This window comes from Xenopus tropicalis, chromosome 7, assembly GCF_000004195.4.
Source record: "Xenopus tropicalis strain Nigerian chromosome 7, UCB_Xtro_10.0, whole genome shotgun sequence".
In the NCBI taxonomy this organism is placed as follows: Eukaryota; Metazoa; Chordata; class Amphibia; order Anura; family Pipidae; genus Xenopus; species Xenopus tropicalis.
The window spans coordinates 78,299,459-78,313,253 of record NC_030683.2 but is presented as its reverse complement, the minus strand read 5'-3'; the positions used below and the strand labels follow the sequence as shown (position 1 = coordinate 78,313,253).

The 13,795-nt window shown below is 36.0% G+C and overlaps 1 protein-coding gene across 1 annotated transcript in view; it reads left to right on the top strand.

Annotated features, from left to right (window-relative positions):
- Positions 1-13,795, top strand: part of tecta.1 (tectorin alpha, gene 1) — a 47,497-nt gene that overhangs the window by 10,079 nt on the left and 23,623 nt on the right. Inside the window, exons 7-10 of the mRNA XM_031906220.1 lie at positions 541-1,111; positions 3,998-4,590; positions 8,013-8,586; positions 12,988-13,589. Of these exons, the coding sequence (XP_031762080.1) occupies positions 541-1,111; positions 3,998-4,590; positions 8,013-8,586; positions 12,988-13,589 (2,340 nt within the window). The remainder of the gene's footprint in view (positions 1-540; positions 1,112-3,997; positions 4,591-8,012; positions 8,587-12,987; positions 13,590-13,795) is intronic.

Genomic DNA, 13,795 nt, shown 5'->3' with positions numbered 1-13,795 from the left:
CCAATTATCCCAAACACACATTGCAGGGCATGAATCTTAAGTGATTCTTCTCCAATGGACTCTACAGATATAACCACTGGTGATTGAGAAATAAGACTGTGTCTGAATGCAAAGAATGAATCAGAGATTTAACATATGCCAGTTTGCCTTTTTCACAGTACTAAACCAATTACTAATAATTTATTTATCCTGCTACAGTTTGTCCCCGAAGAGAATACTACAAATCTATTTCACTCTATTGCTTTATTGCTAACTAAGAGCTTTTATAAAGCAATCTGCAATTCCATAATTTACTTTGGCTGTATCTGCCCTGTATACTGAGGTGAATACCATAGTCTTGAAGCAAAGGGACAAAAATAACCTGCTTTGGATATTACAGCACTTTTGGGGATTTACCAACTATTTTTAATTGTGTTTGATTTCTGCAGCAGATTGTAACAATTTCCAACCACCTAAATATTGCATTAGGAAAAGAATCTGTTGTTGAGTTAGATTAAAAATATTCAGAGTTTCAAATCTCTTTTTCTATCTATATTACAGGTAAACAACTTGATATTTTCCCTCCCAGTCAATCTAGAATATGGCGCTATTAAAATTTATCAAAGTGGCTTATCAACTGCTGTAGAAACGGACTTTGGCCTTCTGGTGATGTATGATGGACAACATTATGCTTCTATATCAGTGCCAGGGACCTACATTAACTCTACTTGTGGAATGTGTGGGAACTATAACAAAAATCCGACAGATGACACTCTTCGATCTGATGGGAGACCAGCTGTATCAGTAGTAGATTTAGGGGAGAGCTGGAGAGTTTACCACCCAGACTGGAGATGCTCTCCTGGGTGTTTAGATAACTGCAGTTCATGTGATGCAACAACAGAATCACTTTACTTTTCCTCGGAATACTGTGGCTTTATAAATATGACAGGAAGTCCTCTCTGGGAATGTGGCTCAGTGGTGGACCCTACTGCATTTGTTCATAGCTGTGTTTATGACCTGTGTGGTTCTGGTGACAATGGCACCAGTTTTTGTCAATCGATCCAAGCATATGCCCTTGTATGCCAAGCTTTAGGAATTCCTGTGGGTGACTGGAGGACACAGACTAGTTGTGGTAAGTCACATGGATTCTGTAACTCATCTGCATATACTGAACTGCCTTACATGTTCATAACACTTTTGCCCAGTTGCCTTCCCTCTAAAATTATCCATGACCCATTTTAGGATAGAATGCAATGTGTTCCATTACCATAACACTTCTTTCTCCTTTGCCCTTAGCCATTGACATTGATATTTCATAATTCTTGCATGCAACAGCTGTACCTTCTATGTTGCCACTAATTCTCCTACACTGCATATTTTACAAAGTGTGGTCCTTGGGTCCTATTAGTTGTTTTTGTTCTGTTTGTATGTTTATTAAACATCTACCATAAGAGTAAATGATACTAATCATGAATGATAGAAATTGCAAATAGAGGATAAAAATATATTGTGGATGATTTAGCAACAAAGTAAAAAAGTGTCAGTTAATGAAGTGTATTATTAGAATTTTCTCAAAATTCTGCTTATGGGAGATCCATGGCCAAAGAGTGAAATAGGCTTCAGTCATTTTTCATTATCTAATAATACTTGACTAGTTGATAAATACAGTGATTCACAGAGAAATGTGGTTATGCTTCTATTAAAGGAAACATACTGGATAAATGGAAAAAAAAACAAACGGTGCTGGTTTCATTTTGGAATAAAAATTAATCCTATCTGTAAATATGGCCCCTTTATTGGAGCTCCCTATAGATCCTATCAGTTCATGTCAGTGTTTCAAATTAAGGGTGGGCATGTCCTAACAGTCCCTGCCAGAAGTACAGCAGGAGGGGGATAGCCAATCACAGCCTTGCACTCACACAAGCAAGGACAGGCTTCAGTTCCCTATCAGGTCAGCCTAGCTGCTGGTTCCTATCCTACAGTGTAGTGTGCTGAGAGCTGCCGGCTCCCCAGCACATCCAGAGAATTCAGCCAGCAGGAAGTGGAACAGATGGGCGGGACTAGTGGTGTTTTTGTGGAATTTTGCAGTAAATCAGTCAGAAACACAACTTTTTTAAGCACAATCCTTCTACATTTAGAGGAGTATAACTGGTACATTCCTAATTTTTATGTGATGATATTTAAAATATTATTGAAGCATTGGTTTGCTATTCTGTAAGTGTATGGCCCTTGTAGTGAACCCCACCTCTTTTTATTGTTGGGGAATTTTGTATGTTGAAATGGATGATTACGGCCAGCAATTTAAGCAAAAACACACCAGAACAGCAAATAAAGTTAATCAGGAGTACCTTATTTTTAATGATACTTTACCCTTGACAGCAGATTAAGATAACAAAATGCATGTCAATTAAAATCAACCACTGCTAAACTCTAATTGTGTTATTTATTCTATGTTTATAGCTTTATTGATCCCTAGGAAGTAAACCTTTAAACAGAGATGACTTTTCCCAGTGCCACTTATAGTAAAAGCTTTTCCAGACCAGTAACTTTATATATTTTTTATTTTGTAGTAATGTAGTAGTGGGTGTATTTTGCAGCCATTTCCATGTTTATCATCTGTGGCTGTTTATGTTTCCTTACTGGATCAAGCTTTATAGGACCTGTGTGATACAGTTGTTGGCTCACTAGCCAAACATGCCTGCTTGATTTGACTACTCAAGATTAAGATCAGCTCCTTTGGTAACCTTGACAAATAAGCAAGTCTCACTTTTATATCCAACATTGTTATTTATACAATTATAGGTCTATTTTTTTTGGTTATATTTTTCTTTTCTTTTTAGTGATTTCTCAGACCAGAGTTTGGAAGGCAGCCAAATAAAAAAGCAATGAACTGGTTCTGTGCATGCTGTCCTTCTCCTGCTTCATTTGCATATCTTTGATACCATACCATTGGCTAACAATATTCAGCCAATCGGATCAATACAATGCAAATGAAACAGAAGAGGGAAGGCATGTGCAGAACCAGTTGAGTGTCAACTTCCTGTTTGAACAGAATGCAAGTTGGTGTCAGTGATCCCTTCCAAAGAGAGAGGAGAAGGCAGAGGAGAGAGAGTTTTAGCTGCACTGATCCTGGTCTGTAGCTTCAAAACAAAACATAAAAAAATAAATAAATATCTTTTTTATTGCTTTGTATTGGTTAGCAGTTTTCTGTTAAGAAGTACTATGCAGGGTATAGCCATTTTCATGACATTTCATAGTTTGCAACTGCTGCTGAAATGTTTTCATACTAGTCTTTTCAATGACAAATTGTTTGAATGTTACTTTAGTGATGTTTAAACTTTGTGACCTTGTTAGTGGAATATCTACAGTGATTTGACAAAGTAAGTCCATTCATTGATAGCTAGAGGTGATATATAAATACCATACACCATTTACATTTTGTAGTGCGATCTATAGTTTGCATAAAGAGAAATGCAAATTTTGCATGTGTAAAAAGTAAGCACATTTATCACTAGCTCAAATGCCTAAAATTAGAATCAGGAGCCCTAGATCAGGTGAAAATAATTATAACATCAATAAAGAAGATCTTGGGGAACCTGACCGATTTCATCCTCAGCCATATAGAGGCCTATTTATTAAAATTTTAATTTGTGAATTGTAAAGTGTTTTTTTAATTAGAATAAACATTTTAGAGTCTAAAAGATCATAGTCAATGGATCTACTAACTCTTAATTTTTTTAAAAAAAATTAAAAATTTTCAAATGAAAAAAATTGCTTACATTTAGCCTAGGAGACATCCTGGGTTAATATGGTTTACTATTCCTGGGCAAACCTAGTGTCTTTTATTACATAACCCAATAGATGTTTTCAGTATATTATACTACCGGTACATATTATTATATACAATATATTCATATTTAATAGTATATTATCTCTTAAATTGCCATAAAGGTTTTGTTAATATATGTACTATAAAAAAGGTTATCTTTTTTTTAACTTTTTCTGTATCTTTTCCCAGCCTCGGCCGTGCAGTGCCCTGAATTCAGCCATTATTCAGTTTGTACCAGCAGTTGTCCTGCTACTTGTGCTGACATCATAGCACCCTTATACTGCAACAGCCCCTGCACTGAAGGTTGTGAGTGTGATGAAGGTTATGTACTCAGCGCTGATGCATGTGTCCCAGTAAGCAAATGTGGCTGTGAAATGGATGGGAAATACTACATGGTTGGAGATTCCTTCTGGACCAGTGCAGATTGCACTGTTCAGTGTTGGTGTGAAGATGGTGGGGATGTGTCTTGCTTTAACAACACTTGTCGGGATGGGGAGATATGCTCCATAGAGAATGGATACCAAGGCTGCTACCCTAGAAGAGAGAGTGTATGTCTAATCAGTCAAAACCAAGTGATACATACTTTTGACTCAGTAACTTTTCCCTTCCCTCTGGATTATTCATACACATTGGTGAAGACATGCCCAGAAAAAGCTGAGTTTATAGAGATTGACATCAGCAAAAAGAAACCAGATTCCAGTCCAAACTGGCTGAGGCCTCTCAGGATACAGGTGGCCAAACAAGACATAAGGATTGGGGGTGGCAGTAATTCTGAAATTAAGGTAAGTCTCTTTACTCCTAAACAATGTGCTCACTACTAGCTGTTTAGGGGTAAGAAATGAGCTGCTGCATATTTGAAAATGTTCTTTTTCTATGAAGGAGGTAAATAATTGTAATAGCCTATTTGTTCCTTGGATGCTGTTAGATAATGCCATGATTTTGGGTAGGATTTGTACCATAAAATCTCCTACAGATTCTGCCTTGCAAGCTAAACACATATCATATTCATGTTACAATTGAGTTGAAAAATGACAAAATTCAAGCTCAACCCTACACCAACATATATGTAGTAAAAAGTCAAATCGACTGTTTTTTTTCTTGAAGACATTTTGCTAGTCATCCGACTGGCTTTTTCAATTCAGAATGTTTTCAACATGTTTGCTTCTGAATTGAGAAAGCCAGTCAGATGACTAGTGAAAAAACACAGCCAGTCCAGTTGATTTTACATATCACTATAGATATACCATGACCTGGAAAAATTTCAGGCCAGTTTCTGCCATGTCTTCAGTTTGTAATATCTCCCCAGCCCTGCTCACACCTATGCCCAAGAAGAAATCAAAACCAATCAGAGCACAGCTGATTACAACAGAACCGGAGCTTGCAGAAATGCAAGAAGATTTCCTGATGTTAAAGGTTCCAGAGCAGTGCAGAAACAGAGTGATTGTTTTTTTTTCACGGTGCCAAGCAGGTTTGGGGAGACCTAGCCTCCCCTAACCTTATTGAAAATCTGCCTATGCCTACAATATAATAGTATTGTAAATGTATGGTAATTCGACACCACCAATTACATAAAAGAAGCCAATAGACAACTGTTACGCCACATATTTTAAAAGGCTGGAAGAGGATCCAACTCTTAAATATACAAGGGAACTTAAATAAGTTATCAGTTGCATACCTAATGGATTTTATACCAGTGAACCCCAGAAATGGAACATTTTTTCCTAAATACACGGAAGGGAACCCAGAACAACCCATCATCTCTGGTATTTGAACATTAACATATCTGGCTGGGTAGAAAACATTCTGAAGCCAATTATCAGAAAAAAAAAACACCTACAGAAGCTTCATAGAGGACACCACTGACTTTTTAAACTGGCCACTATAGGTCCACTTCCCAAGGGCACCATCCTTGCTACCATGGATGTGGAGTCTCCTTATGCTAACATCCCACATGAAGATGGTATTGCAGTTTGCCAATATTTCCTTGAAAAATGTTGCATGCCTACAGTGCCAACTCTACAACTATTAATATATGATACTAACACACTACTTCTCATTAGGAGATGCCATATACCTCCAACTGATGGAAAGTGCTAAAGGAAGCAAAATGGTACCTCAGTATACAAATCTGTGAGTGGGAGGATGGCAGTCAGCATGTGTGAAATGCACAGTCAGTAACAATACAGGAGGCATTAAAAATATTTTGTCAAATATGTTTTACATTTACAACTTATATAAAGAATACCACTTTAAATTTTAAATATGAAAAAATGGTTGAGATTCGCCTGGTGAAATGGCAAGAAAATGCTCTAGTGCTGAGGTTTTTCACTAGCAAAATGTCTCCATCACCTTTTGGTAAATCAGTGAATGTGCTGCAAATTGTCTTTTTGGCATATTTTCGTCAGACAAAGACAATTCACCCTTTAATAAATGTGCCCCTATGTGACCTGACTGAATCCAGACCCCTGGACTATTTACAACCCATCCTAAAAAAGAGTATTTACTTTTATTATCTACACAAGTTATCTCTATCTATCTGTTATTTCCTAATTTATTGCTCGTGAACTCTTCTCTCTAAACTACTAGTATGCATCTTGTGTCATTCCAGCTTTTATTTGTATTTTGCCTGATGAAGGGGCCTTTTTTATTGTTAGCCGGTATAGGTATCAGTTATACAGGTATGGGACCCATTATCCAGAATGCTGGGTAATTGGGGTTTTCTGGATAAGGGGCCTCCAATAAAGACTCATTATACCTTAGTTGGGATCAAGTACAAGGTACTGTTTTATTATTACAGAGAAAAAAATGTGAATTATTTGATTAAAATGGAGTCTATGGGAGACGGCCTTTCCGTACTTCGGAACTTTCTGGATAATGGGTTTCCGGATAAGGGGTCCGATACCTGTACAATAATTTTTGTATTGTTTTTTTATTTATTACTTGTATCAATAATGTAGGTGAGCTGACATTCGATATGTACTACTGTATTTGTTGATTTTAAGAAAGTTTGGTATAAAATCTAAGAAGTAATACTGAATAGGGTTACATGATTCAAAAAGTTTCCTAAAATTCCTATGTAGTTTAAATATTGTATACAAATTAAGTACACTTTAGACTAGATCTGGCAATACTAAAAAGGTCACTAATAAAAATATTCACCTACCTAAAATTTAGTGGACACATTTTTTTTTTTGCATTCTGCAGTGTCCATATACAGTATATGCAATATCTGTATATAATACATGTCTTGCCTGGGGTTTGGTATTTTTGTTATATCTTGTTGTTCTCAGTAATAAGGATTTGTGTTAAAACTCTTGACAGACACCATAACTAAAGTACAAAAAAATTACCTTCTACATTTAATGGTATTTCAAATGTATATACAGGTATAGGACCCATTATCCAGAATGTTCGGGGCCAAGGGTATTCCGGATAAGAGATCTTTCCGTAATTTGGATCTTCATACCTTAAGTCTACTAAAAAATCAATAAAGCATTAATTAAATCAAATGGGATTGTTTTGCATCCAATAAGGATTAATTATATCTTAGTTGGGATCAAATACAAGGTACAGTTTTATTATTACAGAGATAAAGGAAATCAATTTTAAAAATCCTAATTATTTGATTATAATGGAGTCTATGGGAGACAGGCTTTCTGTAATTCGGAGCTTTCTGAATAATGGGTTTCCGGATAAGGGGTCCGATACCTGTATTTTGATTTCTGCAATTTTTGTTTTTCTCTGCCCTGTCCTTGATCCTATATTCATTTTTGTCCTATAATATTTGTTTTTCTACCCACAAAGGTTAGGCACAATAAAACAAACAACATTTATGAACTGATGTAACTTTAATGACACTGAGCTAACATGCTTCTATCTGAATAGTTAGCTTCATTGTGCTTGCCAAATGCATAAATATATATTGTTTACAGGAGCTTTATACAAATATCTAATTTTATTGCATTTTGAAAATACATTTTGAGGTGTTTTACAGCTCCTTTATGTAAAAAGAAACTAAATGACTTTTATTAAGCTTAGAACCGTAAATTAAGCAGCTAGTGAAATTTGAAGTCTGCAGCCTATGCAATGAGCAAGAATAGCTGTAGCTTTCACCAAAAATACCTCAACATTTGCAGCAGTTAAACTATGAAACACACTCATGCTCAAACAAAATATTATACCTGATTTCCTGTACATTTTCCAGATCAATGGATTTGAAGTTGAGCTCCCATTTTACCTACCATCGGGGGAACTTGAAATCTACCGCAACAGAAATGGGACTGTAATTGAGTCTGAGAGCTACGTTAAGATCCAGTATTCAGACCAAGGTCTAATCCATGTAACTCTTTCAACTTTTTATCATAACTGCACTGGAGGACTCTGTGGCTATTTTAATGGGAATCCAGATGATGAATTTTGCTTTCCAAATGGGAAATGTACAGACAACGTGGCCATTTTCCTAGAGAGCTGGACAACTTTTGATGAAATTTGCAACGGAGAATGTGGAGATTTACTGAAAGCTTGCAATAATGACTCTGAACTTTTGAAGTATTATAAGAGCAGGTCCAAATGTGGAATTATTAATGATCCAACTAATAGTTCCTTTCTGGACTGCCATGCTGTAGTTAATGTGTCTGCTTACTACAGGACATGTCTCTTCCGATTGTGCCAAAGTGGTGGAAACCAGACTGAGCTATGTGACTCCGTCAGCCGTTATGCCATGGCCTGCCAAAATGCTGCAGTTGATGTTGGTCAATGGAGGAGCAAAAGTTTTTGTCGTAAGTTGATTTTTTTTTTATATTCGTCTACACTGCTAACGTAATATCACTCCAGAAGGGCAATGCAGGGAATTGCGGATCATATTTCAGAGACACTTGCATTACTGTCAATAGAAAATAGTGTGGTCCTCAATAGAAGGGAATTCACAAAATTCCCTACATTTTTACCATGGCCTATTTAGGGAAGATTGCAGATAAAAATGCCAAACCTGAAGACAATCACGTGGTTTTGTGAAAGGTTGAAATGTTTAATTTCAGGCAAGTTTAAATGTTGTTGGTTACTAGTCGAATATAGAGTACAGGAGTATAAAAGTCATATACAAAGTATTTTAAAGTATAACCAATGGAAGTCCAACAGCACTCTCTGTTTTACAAGCCAATGGTTATTTTCCAGTGATTAGTGCATGTCTCTGGCTACTTGCAGTATGTCTAGTTGTAGTAGGTATATGATCAGTATGTTCCTTGTGTGGGTATGAGATCTATTATTTTAATGCTTGGAACCTGGGGGGAATCTTTCTGTAATATGCAGTTCCATTACTTAACTCTGCTAAAAATAAATGAACATTACATAATATGAATTTATGCATTTTAGTTAGGGGCAAGTACAAGATACTGTTTTATTATGAAAAAAGAAATCATTTAAAAATAATTCAAAATATTTCCCATAATTTGTGGCTTTCTGGATAGCAGGTTTCCAGATAACGGATAATATACTGGTACTGTATTCTTTTCACATGAGTGCTGACCTATTGGTGTATTATATATATATATATATATATATATATATATACTGTATATATTGGTTAGAATAGTAGTCAGTAGTGCACTTTAGTTCTCCATTGACAGTCAGTGTTAACCTCACACAAATTAACAAGGAAAATAAAAATTCAAGTTTATTATTTTGATTACCAACCCAGTATTTTGCACAGTGTGATAATGTATCTCAGTGTGGGATGTTTTAAGAGAGAAATGATCTCTGTTTAATGATTTTCCACCATACACAGTTATTTTTTAGTGTTTAATAAAAGCACATAACTTGTTTTGTTTTTGATGACCATCAAGAATAGCATGAGATTCATTTCTTATTCATTTCTTTATTCTTCTGCACAATCTGGGAATATATTATACTGAGGACTTTTTTAATGCTCCAGGTTGGTTTGGATGTATATAACTACCAAGGTTATTCCCTGCTACTTCCTCAAAAATAAAAATGTGGTTAACGAAAGACCACTCTAATAACCCCATTAAGAAACCGTCAGATGGCTCTTTTCAGCAGCTTGAATACTTAGATCAGATGCAGAAGTTCTTGGCAGTCTACCTGCTTTCACAAAGAATTTGGCACACAATGTTGCTTGTTCACTCTTTCTTTTCAGGTTTGCTGAAGTAGGAATATTGGGTGCAGTTCTTGGATATACCAAGTATGATTAAGATTGTGTTCTGTGCTTTTTGCAGCATGACAAATCCTAAAGTGAAATTTAGTTATTTCTGATATTTTTATGTAGAAGCACTAAAAATTATTATTCAAATGTTACATTGTTTGATGTTGGAAAAAACTCTTAAGATAAAAAACTGTTTGCATAAACATTCAAACTCATTAAACATTTTGCAGTTTATGTACATGATAGTAAGTGCACTGTACCAAGTACCCAGTGGTTGAACAGTTCAGTACTAACTCTATATACAACAGGATATGATTATTGTTTATGTGCACAGTATAAAATCCAAAATTACAGGTTATGTACACAGCCTGGGAAACAAAATGTATTGTACCCCAGACTGTATACATATGCTGTAACCATCTCCTGTTGCATCTAGTAGTAATGAGCTCAACTGGGACACTTGGTGTAATACCATTATTATTGGCTTTGTATGCTCTGAGCATACTCCATATGGAGTTGTAGCTATGGGATCTATGGACTATATATAAATGCATACACATATACTGAGCAGTATTTAAACTGTATATCTCCCTCAAAATGGTATATAATATAGTTATTTAGGGTTCAAAAAGGTGAAGGCTGAGAAAAAGGTTGACTCATTATAGCTAGTGTAGTTAAAAATGTGTCTTGAAATACATTACTAACCTATTTCAATCTCTACTTGCAACTCTGGGGCAAAGGTTGGTCCAAAGACACCCTTTGCCCTAAAAAATTAAGGACATTGGTTAGCAATAAAAAAAGATTAGTATCCTGATTATTTGTACTTATATTATTTTTATGAATAATAATATAATAGCTTGTTGGTCTACCATGTAGGCGGCTTTTTGCGGGCGTATGCATTATTCTGATTATTGGATACTACCTTCTATATAAGCAGGTGCAGAAGCTCCTGCCTCATTCATTTATATCTAATTACTACAGGTATGGGACCTGTTATCCAGAATGCTCGGGACCAGGTGTTTTCTGGATAAGGGATCTTTCCGTAATTTGGATCTCCATAAATTAAGTTTGTTAAAAATCATTTAAATATTGAATAAACCCAATAGGACTGTTTTGCCTCCAATAAGGGGTAATTATATCTTAGTTGGGATCAAGTACAAGGTACTGTTTTATTATTACAGAGAAAAAGGAAATCATTTAAAAAAAATTATAATTATTTGCTTATAATGGAGTCTATGAGAGATGGTCTTTCTGTAATTTGGAACTTTCTGGATAACAGATTTCCGGATAAGGCATCCCATACCTGTACATGAAAAAGACCTATCCTTCAAGGTTGTTCAAATTGTATATTTAATTCTTAAATAGCTTGGGATAAGGTATATTATTAATTAATTGTCCCCTTTCATTTAATTGCTAACCAAGGCCTTTGGGTGACTGTTCTGGAGGATCCCTAACAGGTAAAAAAATAACTATTTTCTTTTCTACAGGGTTGGCTACTGGTAAAGGACCCTCAACCCAATTCTAAGTGGTAGTGAATCCCACCCTGACTCATTACCTAAATGTCAAATAAGGGGTAAATAGGTAGCTCACACAATTCAACATGGGGTGGATAAAGCAATTAGTAGCATTGCCCTGACTACCTTGCTAGCATCCCATATATTTCCTAGAATGACAATGAATTTAGAATGACATTTTTAAATATGTGAAATTATATCTGTTTGAGTTAAAAAATAAATAAACATTACATCATAATGATGTAACAGGGCCTTGTCCAGCAGTCTTTTTATTGTTGTTGGATGCTTGTGTGGTTGTAAGAAGTTGTACTTGCACTAAATGGCCAAAAGTAATTGGGCTTCCGCCTCTCGTATTTTTCTGAAAATAAGGGTATCCCTATGACATTGGTCCTCTCTTTGCTGCTACAACCTCTACTCTTCTGGAAATGTTTTCCAATAGACATTAAAAGTTGCTGTTGGGATCTGTTTCCATTCAACTACAAAAGCATTAGTAAGGTTGGACTCTGATGCTGGGTGATCAGGCCTGGTTCCCCGTCTGCATTCCAATTTATGGCACAGGTGTTCACTTTGGTTAAGATCAGGGCTCTGAGAAGGCCAGTCATGTTTTTCCACTTTTCACCTTAACTAACCTATTCACAAATGCCATAAGGTGCAATACCAGGGGTTCTTGTCAAACCATAGAAAATAGACCTAAATCAGTATTTCTCCTTCACCAAACCAAGTGCTATTGGCATTACACATTCAGACAGGTAACATGGGTCTGTCATATGCAACTAAGACTTTCCTGTCAGACTGCCAGATGGTAAAACACAACCTTAATTCCCGTGGCCAGCATCTGCACAGTTCTCTCCTCTCTCCCCTCTCCTACTCCCCCCTCCCATAAGAATGCAAATAACTCACTCCCCCCACCCTTAGAAATGTGGGATCTGAGCTATAAGGGCTAGAGCTGGAGCAGGAACCTATTTAAAATGGCAGCTGTTATCTTAAACAAACAAAGAAAGCTTCTAGGGCTCTTTACTCAGGTGTGGTAATGCTCTGCAGTATAAATATATTGTTCTAGGTGGCTCTAATGTGGCAAATCTATTGGCAGTAAAATACCAAAATGACTTTCCTTCTCCTTTAAAGCAAAATGTAAAACAAAAATTGTTCTTAGAAATACACATATATGTGTGTGAAGAAAGAATTTCACTGTTGGGATTATTAAATCTTAACAGTGTTTGGATACTTTAAAATCATATGTATTAATATGTAGAGCATGCCAAAAAGTATAAATGAACAGATAAATGAAGATGAAACGTACAAATACTGAGTTTTGCTTGCTGTTTTAATACTGTATAACCTTCCATTATTTTAATCCAAATTCTAGGATACAATTTACATTTTAAATTAGGAGCTTGATTCACACATATATAATATTTCCCCTTAGGAACTGGATGTTTAAAAAAAACTTGATTAAAAAATGTACTGTAATTTTCCTTCCACTTACTTGATTTATTACACTCCTTCAGCTCTCGTGTGCCCTGAAAACAGCCACTTTGATGAATGCATAACCTGCACTGAAACTTGTGACACTCTTGCCTCAGGACCAGTATGCTCAGATAGCTGTACAGAAGGATGCCAGTGTGATGAAGGATTCGCCTTGCGAGGCAGTTACTGTGTTCCAAAGAGTGAATGTGGTTGCAGTTATGAAGGCCACCAAGTTTCCACCAATGCCACTTTTTGGGCGGACCTAGACTGTAAGTCATTTTGCTACTGTAATGGATCAGACAACAGTATTTACTGTGAAAGTACTCCTTGTAAGGAGGATGAATACTGTATGGAGGACAATGGATTATACTTTTGTCAGCCACGAACAGATGCATCATGCATTGTTTCTGGATATGGCCACTACCTTACATTTGATGGATTGCCATTTGATTTCCAAAGCAGCTGCTCCCTAATTCTATGTACTACTGCTTCTAACTTTAAGGCAGATGTCTATCCAAAATTCACAGTCACTGCTAAGAATGAAGACAGAGACCCATCACTGGCATTATGGGTGAAGCAAGTAGAAGTGGAAGTTTATAATTACAACATTATCATCTATCGGGCATATAAGCACACAGTCCTGGTGAGGAATGTTTATGCCAATGGCACTGCACATCTGTTTATTTATTGTTTTAATCTTGTGTTGAAGGGGATTTGTATTTATACTAAGAAGGTTCTTCAGTTCAAACTTTATAGCACGGTTCCACCAAAGAATGATTGTCGAGTATTACTATGGCATGTATATATGTATATCTACATATGTATAGTAGCTACAGGTTAGTTGTTTCC